Source organism: Gekko japonicus, unplaced genomic scaffold, assembly GCF_001447785.1.
Source record: "Gekko japonicus isolate JY-2015 unplaced genomic scaffold, Gekko_japonicus_V1.1 scaffold19, whole genome shotgun sequence".
In the NCBI taxonomy this organism is placed as follows: domain Eukaryota; kingdom Metazoa; phylum Chordata; class Lepidosauria; order Squamata; family Gekkonidae; genus Gekko; species Gekko japonicus.
In genome coordinates, this window is record NW_015164664.1 from 1743692 (window position 1) to 1766393 (window position 22702).

The window sequence follows — 22702 nt, forward strand, 5'->3', positions numbered from 1 at the left end:
CAGTGGAGGTCCCCTTCCATCCCACTGCCACCAATCACCCCAAAAGGCTGAGTGAAACTTGGAGGTGGGCACATTGGAGCCTTGGCCAGGTCCATTACAGCTAGTGAATTATACACAACTCTGCTGTGTGCAGCTAGCTTGTCTGGCTGACCTAAACAGGTTTCTGTTAGGTGTCAGTTATGTTCTCTACACTAACTCTATGCAAGATAAACAGACAACGAGATCTGACAGTCCTTATGGCAGGTCACCCTAGCACACAATCAAGTGCTCCAATGACTAAGCTGTCTACACTGAAAACTTTGGGAGGGGAAGAGTATGCCAGCTCATATCTGCTTTCAAATAATTTCAAGTACACAAAAGTCAGACCAATGGGACTTTGTGAATAGAATCCTAAACTCAGCTTTTCCATCTATATGCACTTGTAGGATCATCTGAGACCCATTTTGAGCAAGAAAGTGTTACAGGCAGAAACTTCCTGGAAAAACTCAACCAAAGAGAAGCCCAAGTATTGGAAAGCACGTGAGAAGCTGTCAAGCTGCGACTGCCCTAGATTTTCCAAGCCACCTTATTGTACATGGTAGAAGACTCTCTCCTGGAATGAGCTCATGGACGCCACAACCCTCACTCATCACTTGCTTACAGGCTGCCCCAAGCTGAGAGACAAACAGTGGAATCCTAGTGGAGTTACACTCTTTTCACTGGCTGCCCCAAGCCGAGTGGAATCCTAGTGGAGTTACACTCTTTTTAAGTTAGTGGACTTAGAAGGGTGGAACATAGCTTCGGGTTGCACCGCTAATCCTTCCGCAGCAAAACTGAACCTCCCTACACCAGGGGCTCCAGTACATCTGAAACAGAAACAGCAGAAGTTCTGCAATGCTTCAGCTGTTTCCAGGCAAACAGACAACCAGGAGATCGCTTTTTTTAAAATTTTTATCAAGTTTTAATTTTCTAGGAAGACAAATCAAACAGAGCTGCAAAAACAATTAGTGAGCAAATACAGTGGACAGGTCTCTCAGCCCCTGAAATTGCCCTACTGGGCTAGACGGGGCAGGAAGGAGAGATGTCTGAGCCATGGGAGCCCCGGATCCCCTCTTCTGTACTGTTCCGTTCTCTCCTTGCTGAAACAGGCAGCGACATCAACACCCGGAGGAGGCAGCGGCTGCGCAAGGGAGAAGTAGCCAGCCGGTGACACGGCTTCCAAGGGATCCAAAGCAGTGGAGGTGGGATGGTCACAATGGGAGCTGCAGCATTTAATACAATAGACATTGTTGTAAAAAAAAAGTTAACGCAAAGAAGAGTGAGGAAGAGAGAATGGGCACTTCGCATCAACGGCCATCTCTATGATGTCTTCCCACATTCCTTCTCCTGTTCAATAGCTGGAAGAGAAAAAAAGGGGGATCACGGTCTGAAACGCCTCTGACAACTGTGCCGCTCAAGTGCAAGGCCTCTTTCCAAAGCATTTCATCAGCAATGAAGTACAAGAGGCTGAGGGTTCGTCAGGGCAAACCCAAGTCAACGTCCTGTGGCCTGAAACCATTCACCAAGCCCCGTGCTTCTGGGACTCTGTAAACCAGTGTGGCCAAGGGCTCCCACCCTCTGCTAAACCATCCATCCCCCCCCCAAAAAAAAGACATTTCTGATCCCTACCACACAGACACTCATTTCACAGTTGCCCCGGCAAGGCCACTGGCACTCAAGTGGAAAAGCTGGCAACCTGACCAAGAGAACTGAGAAATGGCTGAAGCATCATCGCACTCTCGGGAAGGCCCTTCAAGCAGCTGGTGGGGAGACCGAGCGCCTCGCTGCAGTGGGAAACTTATCTTGGGGCTGCAGAAGTTCAATGGCAGCTCTTGAGGCATGCTCAAGAGCAAACAGAGCTCCAGGCAGCCCCGCAGCGGGGCTCCAAGAAGCCCAGACACGTTCGAGCTCTTCTTGACTGCCAGATTCTTTTACGATGAAGTAAACAGAAGCAAGAGCCTCCAGTGCCACTCAGCAGCCCCACTCAACCGGGCCTGGGAATACCAGAACGAAGCCTCTTTGCTCGAATCCTGCAGGTGAGGGAGGCTGACCTTCAAATCAAGCCTTCTGCCCTAGGAGAGCCTACCTTGCCCAGCCAACAACCTGGGATGTCAAGCAGCCCCTTCCCATTTGCTCTCCCACCCTTCATCACCACTGCATTGTTGCCTAACCAAGCCCCATACGCCTTGGGACCCAAGCTAAAGGAAGGTGGGTGGGCAGAGACGAGGCAGCCTGGGACTCTGGCTTTTACAAGCTCCCAGCCCACAGGCATGGCCGCCTGCCATTTTCCCTGTGCAACAGCACACACCCATTTCCCCTTGTTACTTGGGTGGTGAAGGCGTACACCTATGCGGCCAGACCGATTCCTGCCTCATGGCCAAGGAAACTGGTGCTGGGGGGTGGTGGTGGAAGCTCTGGGCCTACAAGCACTTCTTCTCCCCAAAGACACTCACTCTCCTTGGAAGGAAGGGTGTTCTTCTCTTCCGTGTTGGTTTTCTTCAGCTTCTTTTTGTCAAACTTCTCCACTTCAGACAGGTCGGGTTTGTCACACATTTTGACCACAGGAAGACAAGCTGACACCACTGCAAAAGAGGCCAGCGTCAACGGGGAGAGCAGCCCGGGAGAGCGCCCAAGGGGTAGCCTCCCCCTGCATCCACGGCGGACCCCCAGGCTGCCAGACAGGGCGGACAGCGGGGGCGGAAAGGGCGCCCCGGGAAAACAGCACAGAGCCCCTCTTCAAGAAAAGGATTCGGGGAAAAGAATAGGGCCAGCCCCACTGAGCTTCCAGCGCCATCTGTTTTTAAAAAAACCAAACAGATCCAGGGTGCAAAGAGCATGCTTTGGGTGGGGTGGGAAGGACTCAGCCCCACCCCTCCGGTGTTAATCCAAAAAAGCCCCCCATCCCCTGCAAACCCAGGGAGACGCCGTCAGACCCATTCTCTTCCCCCCGCCCGCCCAGTGGCCCGACAAAGCGGCCCTTTCGGCGGCCATCCAGCCTCCCTTCCCCGCCACGCCCGCGAAGACAAAGGCGGGACGAAGGAGCACGCGCCCAGAAACAGCCCGCAAGAGACGCGCCCGTAAGGGAAGCCACACAGACGGGGAGAGACAAACGAAGAAAGGGTCCCTGTTCTTCCCCTCCCCTGCCCACCCTCGGGGCACCGCCCATCAAAAAACCCCCCGTTTACCTCCAGGCACGTCCGACGAGACTCTTAAGACTGCTCGAGCGCTGTAAAGCCAGCGTGTCTGGAACAGCCCTTTATATGCCGCGGCAGAGCGCTAGACACGCCGGGAAATGTAGTCTGCCTGCCTGGTCAAGCTGCAGGCACCGCGCCAGATGAAACTACGCGCCCCAGGAGGCTGCGGGGGAGGGCGTCCCCGGCTGGAGGGCGCGGCACTGCTGGGCTGCGTGGGCGAGTCAGGAGCGCGCCAAGAAGCGAGAGATAAGGACGTGGAGTGGTAGCCTGCTATTCTGGCGCGGCCCAGAGACCCGCCTGTCCCGGTACACCAGGGAATGCCCCAGACCTGGTCCTTACCCGGTGGCGGCTCCTGCCTGTTGCAGAAGCGAAAGGCGCGAGTCGCCGCTCTCCCGTGCCCAGCTTTCTCCCCATGGCGTGCGTCTATGGGTGCGTGCGTGGCTGCATCTCGTCTGTAGCCCACATGTAGGAAAGTGCGCGCGCATGAGCGTCGAGGCACGCTGCAGTGCTCTCTTCCCCTGCCATTTCATATGCTGCAGCTGCCGTGATAACGTGAACTCTTGATAATGTATAGAGCGACAATTCTGGTTTTTTACGAGTCGCAAAGCGCCATCGGCGAACTATTGCAACGCAATCGCGGGCGACCTACTTAGGAAAATTCGCTCTTTGCTGCCGCGAAGTCAAGGGACTTAGTGCACAGAATGCCCCCCCAGCGGCCCTTGACAGTGCAGCCCTTCGGAAAGTAGTCTTAGGGATCGTCCCCAGACAGCCAAGCACTAGCCTTGTGATCCAGATAGACGCGCAGTCTCTGGCCATTTGAATGGTGGGGAAGGTGTGCGTACGTGTGCGATTCTGTACGCACTTACGTATCAATCACTAAGTCGGACGAACAGACTTTTTCTTCATGGTATCTCAGTTACCATTCCACCGGCTTGGTAAAGCAGGCTAAATATGGAGGGGGTCAAGTGTTTGTCGCACTTTTGAAAGGGGCAAAACTGCTCTCGCTAGCTTGGGGGAATGGTGTGTGCGTGCCCGCATGCAGCCACTACTGACGGCAGATAAGAAGATTTTTCACAGGAACGTCATCTTGGAACCGGAGCAGACCATGAAAAGGGGCCAGCAAGGGGGAGGGGCTCTCCCAGCACAAGATTCCAGTACAGTTTACTCTTCCACACCCCGAGTTGTAGGAACGAGGGTTCGTGGGAGTGCTGACCTCCAGGATGCGGGGGGCAGACCCAGGTCCTTGGAGAGGACGGCAGGGAGTGGCGATCTTACAAGTTCGTCTGGTAGTCGCACAATGGAGTATATCCCACTGCAGTCTCCCCCCATAGGGTTTCGCTTTCGTGCCGGAAGTTTAGGCTACGTCTTTCTTAACTTTATAACGGGGGGGGGGCATGACTATGAGATCGGAAGGGAAAGAATACTCCTCCTTCGCTTGTCTTGTGCCTTGCGGTAACAAGCCCCGCCTCCTCATAGGTGAAAAAGGACTGAAGAGGTATTCTCCTGCGCCATACCACCGGTTGCCCATAAAGCCCCCCTGCTTCCCCACTCTGTGCTTCCTTCAGTGTTTTGTGCGCCATCTGGCGACGATACGGTGGATTTGTTTTCTTCCTGAAGATGTTGTCTGGGGATATCTTTAGTCCTTTTTAACCGGCACGATTCCAAAGACCCACCAGGCCAGTTATCAACATAAGAAAACAGGCAAACATTTCCCAAACAATATCGAAGCCACGATGCTCCGAAGACATTACATTCGAAGAACCCCCCCCCCCCTTAACCATTGCTTCTCCAGTTCTGTTACTCTGGACTGTCAAATGAGTCTACCACCCTCCCTCCTTGTCCTTTAAATTGCCTCCCAGAAAGCAGGTGCAGTTCAGTCTTTCTCCTGGTCCACTCTTCCATCTTGTCTTGCTTTCTTGTCTCAAAATTTGTAATGTAACCTCCTCTGGGCAGGGAACTGCCTTCCGCTCAGAAAAATGTTGTGCAGCTTGATAATGTTGTGGACTACACATTGTATCAACCATAGGGAGCTATAATTAACTAATCAAAATCACTTTTTACTTAATGCATAATTTATTTCTCCATGCCATCCACTACAAGAGAAATCCTAGCAATTGTACAATTCATTTTCTTTACCTTAAAAGTCAATAATTCAGGCACAGTCATCAGTCCCTTGAAAGGACCAAAGATAAGGCAATCAATTTATTAGAGTAATCCAGATGTACATGCAGCAGTTCTTCACTGGGTCATTTGCTTCCTGAGTTCATTAAGTCACAGCAGACTTTCCATTTCATAGCAGGTTACTAGCCCAGCAGGTACATTCTATGCCATGGACCACACCGTTTTCCCCCAGCCAGTAAATCTGCACTGTGCTGCCCTCCACCCGTTCATTCACATATCCTTTGATTGTGGACCTTGTGGATCTCAGGAAGGGCTCCCACAGGGCTGCCTTGGTCGGTCCATCCTCCCTCACAGGAGACAGGTCCCTTTTGAGGAAGCTGGAGAGCCCTGGGGAGGGCCTGGGAGGGGTCAGTGCAGCCCTTGGGCTCCTCCTCAGATTCCCCACACCCTAGTTCTCTGCCTGAACTCTTCAAGGCGGATCCCCGGTTCCGCAAGAGTGCCTTCTGAGCTGACATGCTTCACATAGCAGCCTGAGGCATATGCTACAGCTATACTGTAGAGTTGGTCAGTGTGTGAGGGAGATGTTCTTGGGCCTGAGAGAGCAGCCCAGAATATATTGAGCTTTTATCAATACAGCACATATTAAAGGACAGGAGCAAAGAGGCGGCTGTGTGTGTGTTGGGGGGGGGATTTCCTCCAGATTTTCCTGCCTGCATCCAAGTGTGGTGTCCCCCTCCCCTCCAAGAGCATTAAGTGTCACTCTCTGGAGGGAAAACTGAACACATGAAGCCGCCTTATACTGAATCAGGCCTTGGGCCCATTTAGATCAGTACTGTCTACTGAGAGGGGCATTGGGTCTCCAGGGTCTCAGGCTGAGGTCTAGAACATCACCTACTACCCGATCTTCTGAACTGAGGCCTTCTGCATGTTAAGCAGGTGCTGTAACAAAGCCCCTCAAACCTATTTATTAATGGAGCTTTACAGTAATACTGCACTTAGACTCTTAGTAGAAAGTTGCCACCCCTCAACCAGCGTAACCCCCTGTAAGCTATGTGGGTTCTCTCTGTTACCCTTGTCCCTCTACCCAGTCCTTTCTTGGATACATAGTGTTTTGTTCCCCCCCCCCACAAGTATGTGAATTGTCTCTCATGGAGGTCCATCACAGCAAAGCTTTGTAGATGGTTAGGCAGGTGGTCACAGGCCTCCTTTTGCACCCAAAGCCCAGCAACTGCTCCTGCTTCCACGCCTTCTTCAAACAGCCCTTCTCAGCCACAGAGGCTGCTGACTCAGATTTTTTGGAAGCGCTTGTGCTGATACCCCTAATAACCTGGTTGGTACTTGCTTAATTTAAAAAAGACATGAACAGTTGGATAGAAACTGTAGTCTTGGCTGCATGATCTTCCTCCTGGCTGCCTGTGCCTTCCTCCATCTGGGTTTCTGTATGAATCTTGCACTGTTGACCAAGGTTCCACCTTTCACCCCCAGCCAGGTCCCAGAATGGGCTTCACTTCCTGAAATGAGTCCCCATGATTTCCATTTAAATTCAGCTTCAAAATCAAGTTGTCCATTTGGACAGCCTCTCTACTAGTAAGCATAGGAACAGGACAGCAAACCATGCAGCCTCAGGGGGAGCAAAAGGTTTTCTCTTCCGAAAGGAAACCATGGATAAGCTTAGTACTCGCCACAGCAGGAAAAGGGCATCTATCTGTGCAAGGGGGTATGAGTATAGAAGATCTGATAAAACCTTGAAGGGAGAGCTACACTTGCCTTTCCCAGAAGCAAGCAAGGCTGGGCTAGAGGAGTCCCTGACAGGGCAGGTCTGTGTCACGTTGATATGGCTCAGAATTTATGAACTGTAAGCCATTTAATTAGGAGAGGAGTAGGTCTGTGTCACGTCGATATGGCTCAGGATTTATGAACTGTAAGCCATTTAATTAGGGCACCAGCTGAGTCAGGCTGCCTTTAGTGTTCTATATTGTTTTATTTGTTCTGCATCCTCCTGTGTGTATGCATTTCTTCCTTCTTTATTTTATTTCTCCCCAGCAAGTAATTGCATCCACCTTCCCTCCTTGCTGTTTTCCTCAAGTAAAGTTAGAATGGATTGCTTAAGAGAGCCTGTGTCACCCACATGTCACTGGGGCGCAAAAGGACAAGGTCTTGTGCATGCCGGCTCTTAACTGAGCCAGGCTGCGTGTTTAACTGAGTGTGTGAGGCAGAGAGGCCAAACTGGGCCTGAGACTCTGCCTCAGATCTCAGTGTGACAGGTGGTGGCAGTGGAGTGCTAATGTTTCAGTGGCAAGCAATAAGTCAGATGGGCTGCAGGGAAGGTGGGGAAGCAGGGCACTCCATCTCTGGTTCCCCCCCTGCCCTCCCTGGGGAGCCACGGTAGTTCCCCTCTCCAGATCCTGCCTTACGGACCATGCGAGTCTCCAGCCTAGACTGTGTTCTCCTGGAGGAAGTCATAGATGGCTGTGGTGAGACCCCATGTTATGCATGACCTGAGAATAAGGAGGGACCCGCCTCTGTAAAGCAGGCCCACTCTCCTCCCATGCTTTGCCCAGACAGCTGTCACCGAGGCCGGGAAGTGAAGCATCTCCTGTTTCCCCACCTGAGACTGCACATTGGCAATAAGGACACTGAGAGGATACAGGAAAAGGCAAATCAGCATGCCATTAACACTGCCGGACACCAGGGCAGGGAGCCAGTGGGGCAAGCCTCTTTCAGAGAGGCTGTCCCGGAGGGGATCCTTCAAGGAGAAATACAGGGAGCTCCCCAGGCTGTTACGGACCAGGATGAGGCCTAGGCCACGGTAGTAGCCCAGCAGCAGCCTCTCCCTCAGAGCATAGGAGTGGAACTCCTGCAGGATACTGCGGGTCGTCAGGAATCTCTTGTTCTTCCGTCCGTCCTGAAGAATATTCTGGATCCTCTCAAAGGGAGCCAGCACCAAGGCTTCTGAAACGCCAGACATGAGTCCTGCTGTGTACCGGTCTCCCAGTGAGTAAGGCCCAGAAGACTGGCTGGAGAGGATGTGAAGGCAGTTTTCGTAGGTGCCAAACATCAGGGTGCCCTGCAGTGTCTTGGAAAGAAGTGGGGGGAAGACTCCCCGGTAGAATTTGCGTAGGCCCTCTTGGGTCAGCTGGCGGACGGCCTCCCGGATAGAAAAGGCATGGAGCTGTTGGCGGAAGATGGTCTTGTAGATGGGGAAGGTGGCGAGCGTGGAGAGGAAACAGGAGGCAGCCCCCACATTGTAACTGCGGGAGCCCCAGCTGGGTTTGTCCCTTTTCTGCTCCACCTTTCCAGTGTTCCCAGGAGGGGTCCCCACTTCCTTCTGCATCCCAAGTCCTTTTCCTTGTGGCCACTAGTCAGAAGAAAGCAAGCCTATGAGAGGGGGGCTCAGGAGTCCAGTTCACCACTACCTCATCCTGTGCCTGGAGATAACTGGTGGAATAACCATAAGCAAATGTGAACAGGATAACTACTGTCTGGATCGGGTGGGCCACATAAGGCAGCAGCGTGAGACAGAGAAATGCTCCTGCTTGCCAACTGAGTTCCTCGAATGGCCACCACAGCCCCGCTCTGAGGCCGTCCCTCCAGCATATTAGATGGGCTGTTGCCTCTCTTAATCTCCCGCAGGGCAGAGGCAAGAGAGATAATTGACTATTGGCTGTTACTAGTTTCAGTTGGAGGGTTCCCGTTTTTTGCTTCTGTTCCCAGCATTCCAAGGCAGAGCCTGAAACTAGCTAGCTGCCTGTTGAGCCAGCAAATAATCTCCTAACACAGGAGGAGGAATGCAAAGCGGCAAAAGCCTGAGAAATGCTTCTCCCCTTTGTGCTTCTGTCCGGCCTGATGGAGAGTTCTGGAGAACTTACAGGCTTGCACACTGTTAATTTTGCTTGATCTCATTGAAATGTATGGCATGGCTTTTGTTACAGGTTCGGCTAAGGGGCAAGAGGAAGCCTTGTGCAAGGCAGCCACGCCCGCTCCCTCCCCTTCCACAAAACCTGGCAACCTGTCTTTGGACACCTTAGCTAGCCTCTTGCTCTACCAGGCTTCGCAAATCAGCCACTGACTGGATGGGTGTGGCGTGGGTGTCCCCCAGTCCCCTCTAGAACTAAAAAAAGGAACAAGGGCTGGAAGCAAAAGCACAACTTACCTTCTCTTGGTTGTTCTAGGGCCAGTTCTGGTCTCCCCCTCCCCTCCAGTTCAATTTCTCCTCCTGCTCATCTCACATTCTTTGCAGTGGAAGCAGAGCTTTATTCTCGGTGCTGCCGGATGTTCTCTGTGCCGGCGTCTCCATCCCACGAAGCTTCCGGTGGCTACTCAGGAGGACCAGCTCCCACAAGCCTCTTCCTTACCACCAGAAGCAGAGGATGCCTTCGCGGGCGGGCTGCATCGCGGAGGCAGGGGAGCCAAAGCACAAAGGAATCCCCTCCTCCTCCCGCTCCCTCTTCCCTGAATGTCTCGGCATTATGCAAATACGATGGAAATTCTCAGGTGGACAGCCGTGTTGCTCGGAAGCTGCAGGACAAAGTTTGAGTCCAGTGGCACCTTTCAGACCAACAGAGTTCTATTCTGGGTATACGTTTTCAAGTGTGCGCACACTCCTTTGGACAGAGAATGTTCACTTAGCTGTGGAACACACTCAGGGTGTTTACAGTAACATTCCTGGGGTGTACACTGGGGGAAAACCTTGCGAAACCCCATGCCTTGTTCAGCAAAATACAAATACACACACACACAAACTACAGGATTCAATGCAAAAGCTTCACAGTCTTTCCATGGAATTGTGCTGGAGTGAGCAAGCCACTGCTTCTTTAAGCCAGCCTAACAATTACAGGAAAGTTCCAAAAATGCTGACCTCAGTTGCCGTCAGGGTCACTCCAGCATAGTCTAAGATTTCAGCTGCGTGGAAAAGAGGTGTTTTATGTAATGGGGAGCTGCAGGGAGGTTGTCAAGCCAAGCCCCAGCCCCACTGTTCACGAGGGAAAAGGGTGATTGGGTAAGTGAAGGATGTTGCAATGATCTAGCATTGCCTTTGGCAGTTCTAAGTTTCCTCCTTGCCCACAGACAGATGGCCGCCACGGTATTCCTGCTTCAGTGAGCTCCCCAAGAGGCTCCCCCCAATCCATGAGTGCTTCATAGTGTCACTTGCAACATGCATTGGAAAGGGTTTGCAGTGATTTCTATCCAGGCACCTTTTTCCACGCTCTGAATCTTCTATGCAAAGGGAAGAAAATTCATAGCCATGCTTATGGCATGAGCAGCAGGTCTGCTTTCGCTCCATCGTTGCAATATTAATGCTTCTTTGCAATGGTCACCTGGGCCTCCACAGTATTTGTGAGACTGGGCAGCCAAGGCAGTGGGACATAGTGCAGGCGGCCCCCCTCCCTCAGTCTTCTGAGATCAGGGACTCTTCATCCTCCTACAGCATCAAGAAAGAATTCTTACTTCTTGGCTCATCCATTCCCCATTTTCCAGTCATGTGCAACACAATTGAAACCCCTCCCTTTGCTGTGCCTGCCTTGAAGGCAAGATCTTGATTTGCCATGTCTCTCCCTCCCACTCTGGGCCACACTGCCCCCTTTTTTGTGGGTATTTGCCTATGTGTGTGCTTGCATGCCTGCAAGTCATGGCAACCCCTACTGGGGGCTCAGATGTTTTTCAGAGAGGTGGCTTGATTGCCTGCCTCTGCACCCTGGTATTCCTTGGAGGTCTCCCTTCCAATTACTTTTCAGGGTCGGCCCTACTTAGCTTCTGAGATCCGACTTCCCTGGGCTATCCAAGTCAGGGCTGCCACGCAGCATGTTTGCCACTTGTCCAGATCACCCACCATCTTCCTGTTCTCGGATACCAAAAAATGAGCTGCCTCCACTTCAATGCAGGGGAACCAAACCACCCATACCTAGGCTGGCATCCAGTCCTTTCAGCTAGGCTGGACTATCAATTCTTCCAAGAGCGGGTTCCAAAAGGGGAACAGCCACACACCCCCATTCAATCTGAGAAGTAGAATTCAAGGAGTTTTTAAAGTTTTTAAATAAAAGTTTAATTCCTTCATTGAGGTCTGGAGGAACACATATGATGCCGACCCCCTCTGCTGTCTTCCGAAGCATTGCGCTGGGCCACTGCCCAGGACTGAGGAGGGGCAGCAGCTCGAGAGAGAGAGGCGACATGAAGGATGCAGGGTAAAGAAGCAACCACACACACACAGACTTGTCACACAGATGAGACACAAGACACCCCCCCCCTCCACTGCCACGTGCTCAGGAAGAAGTGGGTACAGAATTGCCAGGGGACCAAAGCCCTGGGACAGGAGAGAGGAAGTGTAATAAGAAGGCACGATACCCAACATCTAAAGAGGACCCCCTTCCCAAGCTGAGACTTTTCACAATCGCTACTGTTATCCCACAAATGAAGTGTTTTACGTAAGCCATGGCTGAGAGATGCCAATGACTCTGCTAAAGCCATCTTCCTTCCAGATTAAGCCAGTCTTCACCAAGCCAGGCTGCTGCTCTCTCTCACGAGGCAGGTTAGTGGGTCAGCCGCAGACTGCCTCGGGCAGCAGCTCAGGGTTCAAGTGTGATGTGTTTGCCTCTGGGGACGGGGTCAGTATCATCCTCCTCCAGCCTTCTGCAGGAGTGTCGAATGACAGTTAACAAGGAGCATTGAAGAAGCACCAATAAATAAAAGCTGGGCCTAAGGTCTCTAGGAAAAGCATCCAAGAGAGAGAGAAGTATGTGGTGTGGTCTTCCCCCAGGGCATTGGAAACTGCACAATCGCCCTCTGGCACAGGAAGAAAAGCAGGGTTCCCCAATATGGCAGGTTTGGGATGGGAACGCTGCTCATCAAAGCCCAAAATACAAAACGTATCAATTAGTTTAGCTAGCTGGGAGAAAAATAAACAGCCCAATCAGATGGACTGCTCTGAAATGAACTGGACAGAGAGAGAGAGAGACTGACTGACTAGAAGGAGCAGGAGCTAGCCGCAGCCTATGGAAGACCCCCATGTCTTCCGCCCCCCCTTCTGTGTCCCCCCCACCCCCCCGGGAGCTTCCTTCCACCAAGGAGCAGCTACCTGACCTAGCTATACAAAACGATCCAGGGAGCTTCACATGCAAAAAAAGTCTCCCCTCCCACCCCCCAGGGCAGTCTGCAAAGCCAGCTCTACTTTCTCTCAGAGTGAGACTATCTTAATATCACCAGTCACTCAAGAGCCCAGGGAGGACAGCAATCCAAGAGCACGGAAGTGATCCCCTCCATCTCTCCCCTGCCAGGCTCTGGGAAATGCAGAGGAAGGACCGAGCAGAAAACAAATTCAACACATTTTGGTTTGGTTCCCCCCCCCCCCAAAAAAGCCACACAAGCAGCAGCAGCATTGACTGTTATAAAGGGACATGGCTGAAGAGGTAAGAGACTGATTCGCCATTGTGAGTCCTCCTGATGGCCTCGGCCAGAATCATGGAGATGTCGATGACCTGTGGAGGGAAAAGGAAACAACAGAGAAAGCCCGTCAGCTCCAACCTGGAGGTCCTCCCACGCACCTTTGCTGGGACTTTTTTCCTATCTGACATCACCAGCACATTTAAACAGAATCCCTGACTACCTGGATTTTAGGGCAATGCTTCATCTTGTCCTCCTGGGGGATGGTGTTTGTGACTACAACCGCCTCGAAGCAGGCATTGTTGATGCGGGAGATGGCTGGTCCAGAAAAGATCCCATGCGTCAGAATGGCATAAACTTTGGTGGCTCCAGCTGAAAGCAGCCTAATGCAGAAGGAAGGCAGAAGGCAAGGTCTGCATCACTTGCAAGGGAAAGCCAGGGGTTTCGTTCCCAAAGCAGGCTGGGCCACTGACAGCCCAGCATGCAAGGAGACAACATACTTCATACATCTGAGACAATTGCTTTGATTTTCAGTAATCAAAAAAAGTTTAGCAACTCTAAGGCCCGTCTCAAACACAAGGGGGGGGGGGTGAGTTCCAAACTCATCTTGGGTATCTTTTTTAAGAGAGAAAGGCAACAGAAAAGTAAGATGCCAAGGAGGGCAGAGGCAACCCCCCAAAGAAGCCACTCTTACTTAGGCCTCTGTCCCTTCCGTGTGAACCCAAAAGCAGACTAAGCCACAGCTGCTTCTTACATGCCTGTTGGCCTGGACAGAGAAAAGCACTCACTTGTCTGCTGCATGGCAGATCGTTCCACAGGTGTCTGCCATGTCATCCACAAGGATAGCCACTCTGTCTTTCACATCACCTACTAAAACCATGCGGTCCACCTCGTTTGCCTTCTTCCTCTCCTTGTGAATGAGGGCAAAGTCCACGTTCAGCCGATCAGCAATAGAAGTTACTCTGTGGAGACAGGAAAAGTGAACATGGTGCCCCGAAGATCTGTATCTGAAAGAGCTGTGAGGCCCAGCTTCCACAGGCCTTCATGATGCACAGCTTATATTATTTGTCGTTACTGCATGTCCCTCTCACCCTTCTATCATCATGGAATTCAACAGAATCCAAGATGAAGGTGGGTCATTCAGGAACCAGCAGATCGGTTTAGCTTCAGCAATGGTGCTGCATCATGTGCATGCCCTGAGAGGTTGTGTGCCCGGGGAGGGGCTCAGTGTCAGAGAGCACATGCTGGGCGTGCAGCTGATCCCAAATTTAATGTGCAGCACCTGGTTAAAGGATATCATGCCTAAGACTACTGAGAGCCACTGCAGTCAGAGCACACAATGCCAGCCTCAACGAACCATTGGTATGTGTCAGAATGACGCTGCTTTGTATGTTCACATATGAAGCAACAAAAGGAAACCTAATGCTGCCCCAACTAGCAGACGTCTGGACGTAACCTGTGAACAAATTACAACACAACATTTTGGGGAGATTTCCCACTGCTTGGAGGTTTTTCTTTCCCAGCAAAGGGTCCCACTCCAGAGTCTCAGTCCTGTGATATGAACCATTGTAGTTAATGCTAAAGCCCTGGGAGCAGGATGTGGCACACCTCCCATTTGCTAGGTCAGAAAGGCCAAGGCTTTTCCTGTTCCCATGGGAGACTTTGACCTAATTGCCTGCCCACATCCTGAAGATTAGGAGAGACCTGCTAACAGTCAACAATGATTAAGGAAGTGGGTGGGCTGCCCCTCGCTGGAAATTTTCAAGTAGAGATTGGGCAGCTGTCTGTCAGAGATGCTCTAAGCTTTGACTTTCCTGCACTGAATGGAGGTTGGACTAGATGGCCTGTAAAAGCCTGACGACCACTTTAGATGGGCTCAAACTTGGCTGTATCCAGCTCTAGCATTTTACCTTGTGCTTAAACAGTGATCTCCAAAGTACATTGACAGCTACTGCATTTTCCAAGTGTGTGCAATCAATTTTGTCCATTTCTGTAGCAAGAATTATTATTTACAAGTTTTGTACGCTGCCTTTCTGCCTTATCTGGGCCACCAAGATGGCTAACAGTTAAAAGACAGCATAATAAAAACACATCTTGAAAACACTTAAAAAATTAAAGCCAGAACTAAACTACATATGAGGCACATAAACCAACTAGCTAAAACATACAGTGGGAAGAAGGGATCACTGAAGGAACATCAGATGAAACAACAAAAAGTCTTCACTTGCTGGTGGAAAACTGACAGGAGGGAACAGACGAATATCCCTACAGAGTTTCAGTTCTGCCACCCAAAAGGCCTTTGCGAAGAGGGGGCACCTGAAGCATGGCCTGGGAAGATGGCCTTAGTAGTTTGTGTGGGAGCAGGCAGTCATTCAGGTATGCTGGTTCCAAGCTATACAGGGCTTTACTGGTCAACACCAGCATCTTGCACTGGGTCTGAAAAGGATTTGGGAGCCAGTGTAGATGGGCCAAGACTGGAGTGATACAGTCCCTACAAGCCACTTCAATCAACAGCTTGGCTACAGCATCACATACCAAGTGAGGTATGTGAACAGTTTGGAAGGATGGCCCTTGTAGGGTGTGTTGCAGTAGTCTAATCGAGATGCTGCCAGGAGATGTACTACAGTGGCCAGATCTTTCCTGCCCAGGGAAGGTCACAGATGCCACCCACCTATCCAGGAGCTCCTCCAAGCTGGGGCCTGTTCCTTCAGGGGGAGTGCAGCCCCATCCAGAACAAGCTGAATTTGGCACCCCAGAAGACATGAATAATTCTGTATGGAAGCCAAGGATGAAAAGATGGGTACATTTTGAAGTGAGAAAATGTAGCGACAAGGTGACTAGAAGCAGCACGAGGCAATAGCTAGAGCAGCATGCATGCCCGCTGTTGGCTGGACCCAAAGGAAGCACTGCTGTTCCAGGCACTCACTCCCAATCCATCTGATCAATCACCTTTTGGCTCCACCAGCGTCGGGTGAGACGATTGTGCAGGTCCTCCACTCTACAATGTTCTCTTTGATCCACTTCAGGACAGCAGGCTCTGCATACAGGTTGTCCACAGGGATATCAAAGAAACCCTTTGGAGAAAAAGAGACAGCCGGGTTCTCAAGACAGATCTGGCAGAGCCAGAGGCTTCTTGCTTCCAACTTCCAGTTAACTTTAATGGAGGAAATAAGAAGCATGCTGTAAGGTGGCAGCCGCAGCAGATTTCAAAGCAGGCTGCTCCAGACTGTCGTGGTTGCAACTTTGATTTGGAACTGGCACAGCAATGATCCGCCTAACAAGCTACTACTTCAGCCTCCCTAAGGCCAAGCTTGCAAGGCTAAAGGGCATTCAGATTGCAACAGGCCATTGAGTAAGACTTCATTTCTATGCCTCGGGAAGCATCAGCCCAAAAGAGAGAAGCCAAACTTTTTTTTGCGAAGGGTGTAGAGTTTCAGGGCATCTGCCACACCTGGCCTTCTAAAGCTTGATTCACATATGCAGGAGAATAAAGGGGCAGAGCTGTGAGGTGGTAGAATGGACAAAATCACTGCAAAGTACTAGTCATGGATCACATTTTGGAATGCTCCCATATGTCAGAGATTCCCTGTAAAAGAAATTAAGCACAGTAGAGAAGGTGAGAGGGAGACGTTCTCACTCTCTTTGCTGTTCTAGTTTTCTCCTGTAAAAGAAATTAAGCACAGTAGAGGTGAGAGGGAGATGTTCTCACTCTCTTTGCTGTTCTAGTTTTCTATGTGCACTGAGTTGTATGGGAATGCTGAAACTCTCTCCCCACAGTTTGAAATAGTGCAGTCCATTCTACTACCATATTCTTCAGCATGTGTAAACCAGGCCTAATCCAAACAAAGTCAGAGCCGGGTCTTGACACTGGCAGAGAAGCAGGTTACTGTTCAGCTACATTGTGTCCTGAACAGCTGATGCTTGATGATCAGCCACAGAGATAAGGGAAGGAGAAAATCAGAAGCACGGAAGACATTCATGGCTCACCTGGATCTGAGAGGCATGCAGGTCCATGGTGATGATGTGGTCTGCCCCAGCAACTGACAGCATATTCGCCACCAGCTTGGCAGAGATTGGGGCCCGGCTCTAAAAGAGAAAGCAGCCATGTGAATCTGAAGCAGGCTTCTTTCGGACGGCTGTCCACAACTCCCCTGATTGAAGAAAGGGGCAATGCCTCTTGAGAAGACCAGAAAATGGATCATGCCTTCCCTGCAAAGAGAACTTCCCTAGAAGTTTTAGTCCCAACAACAGCTAACCTGGCAACCAGGGAAGTAATCAGATAAAGAGCACGCAGATTCGTTTTGGAAATTTCTTTGTATACAAAACGCATGGATGCCCTAAAAACAGAAAACTAGCAGAGCACAATAAAATATTTTTTTAAGTTGATTTTCTTACAAAGTGAGAATGTGAGATCTTTTATTTAGACTGCTCCACTTCATGAGTCTGCACTCCCTGCTTTGCAGATACACTTCCAAGGCCTAATCCTTCTTTCCTAAGGGGCCAAAAGGACCAAATTCCTTTTCCTGGTCATGCCTGTCTACTTTCACAAAGGAGACCTTACTTACCCTTGTTAAACTGAGGCATTTTGTGTGTCAAATTGCTGGGGGCCTGAGAACAACACAATGACAGCACTCCCTGCTGTCATTCCACCACCAGTCCTCAGCCTCTTGGCCTCAATACATCCCTAACAGATCTTGCTGGGCCCCTTCTTCCTCTGCGCTAGCCTAGATGACCCCAGCCACCAGGTCTGTTTCCCATCTTTCACCCTCCACCTTGCTTAGGATCATTTTATACTGGCTGAAGAGAGATTTGCACATCCCCACAAGTGCAACTACAAGAGATCACATGGCTTGCCTCTGGCTCTAACTGGAGATCTAACCCAGGGCATCTCAAGCAGCCGATCGCAAGGAAGCCCTTCTCTTTCAGACACCAAATGCGATGATGCTGATCGCTGGAGACGCATTCTATTTGGAGACTCCCTCACTCTGCGGGTGCTTAACATGCGTCATCCGCGGGAGCCCTTCCTGCAGCCCACCTTGTCCTTCTTGTCTTGGCGCGCGTAAGGGAAGCAGGGGATGACGGCGGTGACGCGGCTGGCCGAGGCGATCTTGCAAGCGTTGATCATGATGAGCAGCTCCATCAGGTTGTCGTTGATCTCGCCGCAGCCGCTCTGCACGATGTAGACATCTTCGCCACGCACGCTCTCGCCGATCTCCACGCTGCCAGGCACGGGGGAGGGCAGGGTTAGGCTTCGCGCCCCCGGCGGGCAGCCCGCTTCCCCCCCTCCCCGGACTACGATTCCCGTCAGCGCCCGCGCGCCGTCGAGTCGGCCGGGAATCGTAGTTTCGCTCTCTCTCTCTCTCTGTGTGTCTCCCCCGTGGCCTCCCCGCCCCCGCTCACCATGTCTCCTGGTTGCTGAACTTCTTGGTGACGACCTTTCCGAGTTCGAGGCCGAGGCGGTCGGCGATCTTCTGCGAGAGGTCCTGGTGGGAGCTGCCGCTAAAGATCTTGATGTTGGGCATCCTGGAGACGATAGCAGGGCACGTCGTCGCCGCCTCCGCCGCCTCCCTGCGCCGCTCCTCGGGGCTGCCCTGCTTCTGGGGCTCCAGCGGCGGACACGCCTCCGCCCTACTGGCGGCTCTGGGGGCGAAGGACGGGGAGGAAGGGAATAGCAGAGCAAAAGTAACACCCGCCCCTACGCCGCCATCTTGGCGCTTCCCGCCAGCTGCACCCCTATTTATCACTTCGTTGGGCCGCCGCGGCTACACCCCCCCAGAGCTTCGTCACGTGGCAACGCGGGGCGCGCGACGGCGTGATACGTGGGGGCGGGGCCGCTCGTGGCCGGCCGGCTGACAATGGAGAGGAAGGGGAGGCGGGACCTCCGAGAACGCAATTGGTCCAGATTAGGCGAAGGCGGGACGGGTAGCCAATGGACCTCGGCGGCTCTGCCTCGCGGTCCGAATCGCGAGAGTGTAGCCCAGAATGGGAGACCAGCTGCCAACAGGCGGAAGTTCAACGGGGGAAGTTGCAGTATGGGCACCCTTGAAACACTACGGCCTCCGGAGGCCGAAGGGAGACACATTTCCTGCATTAGGACCTGGACGCACAGGCAGAGCGCGAAATAAAACAATTGAAGGAGTCCAGTATCCTGTTTTTCGCTGAACGGACCAAAGCCTCTCCAGCAACAGGCGGCATTCAGAGGTATACAGCCTCTAAACATGGAGGTCTTCGTTCTCTGTCGTGACTAGAAACCGTGGATACGTTCCTCCATGAAGTTACACAGTCCTCGTTCAAAGTCATTTAAGCCAATAATCGCCACATCCTGTGGTGGTGAATCCCATACGTTAAGTGAATAACTTCTTCATCTGTCCTACATTTGCCCATCAATTTCAGTGTGCGACCAATTCTAGTTTTATAGGAGAAGAAGGTCGATCAACTTTCTCCTGCACAATTTTATAGGTTGTAATAATCCCTCCCAGGATCTTTTCTCTAAAAAGCCTCTGATTCCTTAGTCTTTTATTGTGGGGTTTTTTTCCAAGTCCTTGATCATTTTGATTGCCTTTTTTGCATCTTTTCTACTCAGTCACTGCCAATTCAGATCCTATCAGTGTTGACCCTGAGCCTGCCTCCCCCACTTTGGAGCTTGGAGTCAAACAGTCTCTCTGGAACCTTGCTTTAAAAGGTCCAGCAAAACCCCAGTCTCTTGGTGGGGCTGACAGTTCAGTACACTTTAAAGAACAACATGTATCACCATTATAATGCATTATTCAATATACACCAGTACACTTTAAAGAACAACATATATCACCATTATAATGCATTATTCAATATACAATTATTTGGGAGTAAGTTCCAGCAATCTCCACAAGGTTGCTTTTCCTCTCCCCAACTTTTTCAAAATAACGTATTTTGTCTCTTTATTGCTGTTATGAAAGTTATTTTTTAAAGCTTGTTGAAACTAGGATCCTGCTATAGAATTTTGCATAATTTATCGTTTAATGTGTCATGTTACTACTTATGCATTGCTTCAGTTCTGTTGTTAGACTTCTGGTTGGTTCTGCAACTCTAATCCAATTAAATTGTTTACAGAGGCCCCGGTCATATGGCAAAGTTGCCGCGGGAAAGGCACGGATGGTGGGTGGATTATCTGGGCGCGATCACACCCCAACATCTGGGAAGTGGAGCGCACCGGTGGCTTACCGCCAACAATGCGCCTTAAAATACTAGTACCTCCAAGGTACTAGTAAACGTTTGCCATGGGCTGCCTCTAGACACCCGTGGTGTGATCGCGCCAGCGTGCAGCATTCCCCTCCGGTCCTTCGTTTACCCGCCGGCGCCGAGGGAAGGACCCATGGTGTGCCGCCGGCGCGTCTGATCGTGTAATCGTGCATCAAACTGCGCTGGGGCAATTAGCCCCCCCCGCAATATCTGGCCTGTGTGACCGGGACCTGAATGTCCCATCCTTCCATTGTATTGGCTCACTCTGTGTAATCATCCGCCTTGAGTTCAAGTGAGAAAGGTGGACTATAAATAAAGAGTGTGCATGTTTCTAGCTTTAAAAATATGGGTGCTGTTCAGAAAATAGTTTATTCTGTTGAAGACTGTTCATTCTGAATATAGAACAAAATTCTCATCCAGTACCACCTTACAGAACACAATTTTCCACAGTATAAGCTGTAGTGAGCCAAAGCTCACTGAGAGCAATCTTAAGCAGGTCTACTCAATTTTCCACTATGGTCTATTCAATGGGATTTACTCCCAGGTAAGTGTTCTTAGGATGGTGCTGTCCGTCAGATACAAATCAGCATAAAGAGCCATCAGCCCTTATACCCAGGCCAGCCAGCACATGGGAGGCGTGTTACAAAGAAGGACTAGTTGGAGTCAGGCTGCAGAGGTAGTGTTGCCAGCCCCCCCCCATCTGCACACTCACCCTCCCTCCCTGAATGTATGTACTGCATCTGTAACATCATGAGCAAGTCTCCTTTCATCTGATTTCTTTACAGAATAGGATAGGTAATCTTTGCTCTCCATCTTGATCTATCCCCCCCTTATTTTCCATACCACACTTTCACCATACAGAGAGCTGGCACTTTGCTCCTCTCTGCTCTTTACCCTCACATCTGGAATACTGGACACTTACGTTCCAAGTGCTTTCACTTCTCCCCTATTCCCCATTTTCCGGCATGTACACCTTTAGTTCAAAGAGCAACTCCTGCTCTAATTTGAAGTAGCTCTGCTGAATATTTAGTTGTTGCTATATTTATTAGCATAGGTAATGTGTCTGTGCTTTGATTTAGTACTGCTAGCATTTGCTTAGGATAAGTCCCCTCCCCCATTGTACGAAATCCCTAAATAAACCCGGTATTCCTTTTAAATCAGGTCTCTGTCATCCTTTTTTCTATTGAATACTTGCTACTCACAGACACCTCTACAGGAAAAAGATCCCAGTTTTCTGCACCCTGCACAAACACACAAGCTATTTTCCCATGTTAATCTGAATGTATGTTCACGTGTTTGCAGGGCCTGGTAACACTGCATTCTAAATTTAGAGTTTCTTTCGTTAAACACCGCTCTGCTTACAAAATAACTAAGGTTCCATTGAACCCAGCCTGGCCTCATCTAGAACTGTCTTTGTTGGCCTTAAGATGACACTGGGAGGAATTCTTAATTTGCTCTCCTTTGCTGACAAAAACAGAACAAACCATGCAAGCATCTTCTGATTCTTGGCTCCCACAACCCTCCCGAAGTCACTTGGACTGCCTCTTTGGGGGAGATGACTGTACACTTATTATCACTTTATGGAATAAGCTGCCTGGATTGCTAAGGGCAAGTTATTAGCTGGTGTCAGAGAGTCAATCCCAGGGGCCAGAAAACTCTGTGTACGTTGCAGAAGGGACTAAAGGTCTGCCTTGGCCAACGTGGCTTCCAGAAATAGCCAGTCAGATGCTCTGGGAACTCTAAACCAACATTAAAGTGATAGCTATGCCTTGTTTGGTCCCAGCACCTGGTACTCAAATGAACACTACTTCTGTGCATGGAAGCACTCCATTTACCATTTAATTTGTCTTTTTTATTTAAAAAGGGGGGGGGGATTAGGCATTAATGGAGAACCAGCCTGTCAATAGGTACTACCACCCCCAACAGCTAAATGGAGTGCCTTCATGTACAGAACCAGTCTACTTTCTAAGTTTTAAAACTCTTGTCACCTAAGGGACTATAGCATGGAATTTTGTAAATTTCAGATTATGTAAAATAAGTGCTTATTTTTAACTTTTTTTTTTTTGCAATGTAAGGGGGGGGATTTTTTGTCCTAGTCATACCATTTTCAATTTTATAAACCTGTACCATGTCCCTTTACATTAATTTCTTTTATTTCTTAAAGGGCCCCAAATGCTATAGGTTTGCTGTGTATGGAAGATGCTTCAACCCCTTGATCGTTCTAAACTGAGCCACATCCAGTTTTAGGATACCCTTTGCAAGACATCAGAACAACACACTATTTCTGTAACTACACTGCAGAGCACTTCCAAGCTTCCCAGGGGGCTTTGATCCTCAGCTTCCCTCTTCGCCAGTCCCCTTATCTTTGAGAAATTTCATACAGCCCTAAAAGAAACTTGACAAACAACAAGTTTGATATTAAGATTAGTATATTTACTCTTCCTTATTTGTAAAACAAGACATAAATTTGTATATTTATATATATATATATAATTTTCATATATCTATACATATATAGCCTTTATTTATGTATACTATATACAGACATTTTAAAAAAAGTTTCCTCTGTATTCAGGGGAGAGTTTTTATGAGAGGCAGGCACACCCAAGGGAAGCCTCCTGGTTGCTTGGTCAATGACGGATGGGGGAGGGATCCTGTTGCCCCCCACTGGGTGTCCTGCAAAAGGCTCTTTTCATGGGACAACAGACAAGGCCTGGGATTGCTGTGAGCCAGGGAACACATTGCACTACGTGGGGGATATGTGTTTAAAAGCA

The 22702-nt window shown here is 50.2% G+C and overlaps 3 protein-coding genes across 3 annotated transcripts; all 3 read right to left on the reverse strand.

The window, feature by feature from the left end:
- Positions 1-951: 951 nt before the first annotated feature.
- TMSB15B (thymosin beta 15B) lies at positions 952-3262 on the reverse strand. Its single transcript, XM_015408987.1, has 3 exons — positions 3204-3262; positions 2472-2600; positions 952-1376 (listed from the first exon to the last, which is right to left on the reverse strand). Exons 2-3 carry the CDS (start codon positions 2569-2571, stop codon positions 1339-1341), a joined length of 138 nt encoding a protein of 45 aa, XP_015264473.1. The 5' UTR covers positions 2572-2600; positions 3204-3262; the 3' UTR covers positions 952-1338.
- A 4505-nt stretch (positions 3263-7767) lies between these two features.
- Positions 7768-8667, reverse strand: SLC25A53 (solute carrier family 25 member 53). Its single transcript, XM_015408939.1, has one exon. The coding sequence runs from the start codon at positions 8665-8667 to the stop codon at positions 7768-7770; it is 900 nt and encodes a 299-aa protein (XP_015264425.1).
- A 2728-nt stretch (positions 8668-11395) lies between these two features.
- PRPS1 (phosphoribosyl pyrophosphate synthetase 1) lies at positions 11396-18510 on the reverse strand. Its single transcript, XM_015408951.1, has 7 exons — positions 18111-18510; positions 17746-17929; positions 16698-16796; positions 15660-15784; positions 13499-13672; positions 12934-13093; positions 11396-12805 (listed from the first exon to the last, which is right to left on the reverse strand). Exons 1-7 carry the CDS (start codon positions 18230-18232, stop codon positions 12713-12715), a joined length of 957 nt encoding a protein of 318 aa, XP_015264437.1. The 5' UTR covers positions 18233-18510; the 3' UTR covers positions 11396-12712.
- Positions 18511-22702: the final 4192 nt, after the last annotated feature.

Bases quoted from the DNA above. Each gene is read 5' to 3' on its own strand.
- SLC25A53 (XM_015408939.1), bottom strand. From the start codon at position 8,667: ATGCAGAAGGAAGTGGGGACCCCTCCTGGGAACACTGGAAAGGTGGAG.
- TMSB15B (XM_015408987.1), bottom strand. From the start codon at position 2,571: ATGTGTGACAAACCCGACCTGTCTGAAGTGGAGAAGTTTGACAAAAAG. The intron at 1,377-2,471 runs GTGAGTGTCTTT...TTTCTCTTCCAG, and splicing joins CACCCTTCCTTCCAAGGAGA to CTATTGAACAGGAGAAGGAA.
- PRPS1 (XM_015408951.1), bottom strand. From the start codon at position 18,232: ATGCCCAACATCAAGATCTTTAGCGGCAGCTCCCACCAGGACCTCTCG. The intron at 15,785-16,697 runs GTGAGCCATGAA...TTTTCTCCAAAG, and splicing joins TGCATGCCTCTCAGATCCAG to GGTTTCTTTGATATCCCTGT. The intron at 12,806-12,933 runs GTAGTCAGGGAT...TTCCCTCCACAG, and splicing joins AGCATTGCCCTAAAATCCAG to GTCATCGACATCTCCATGAT.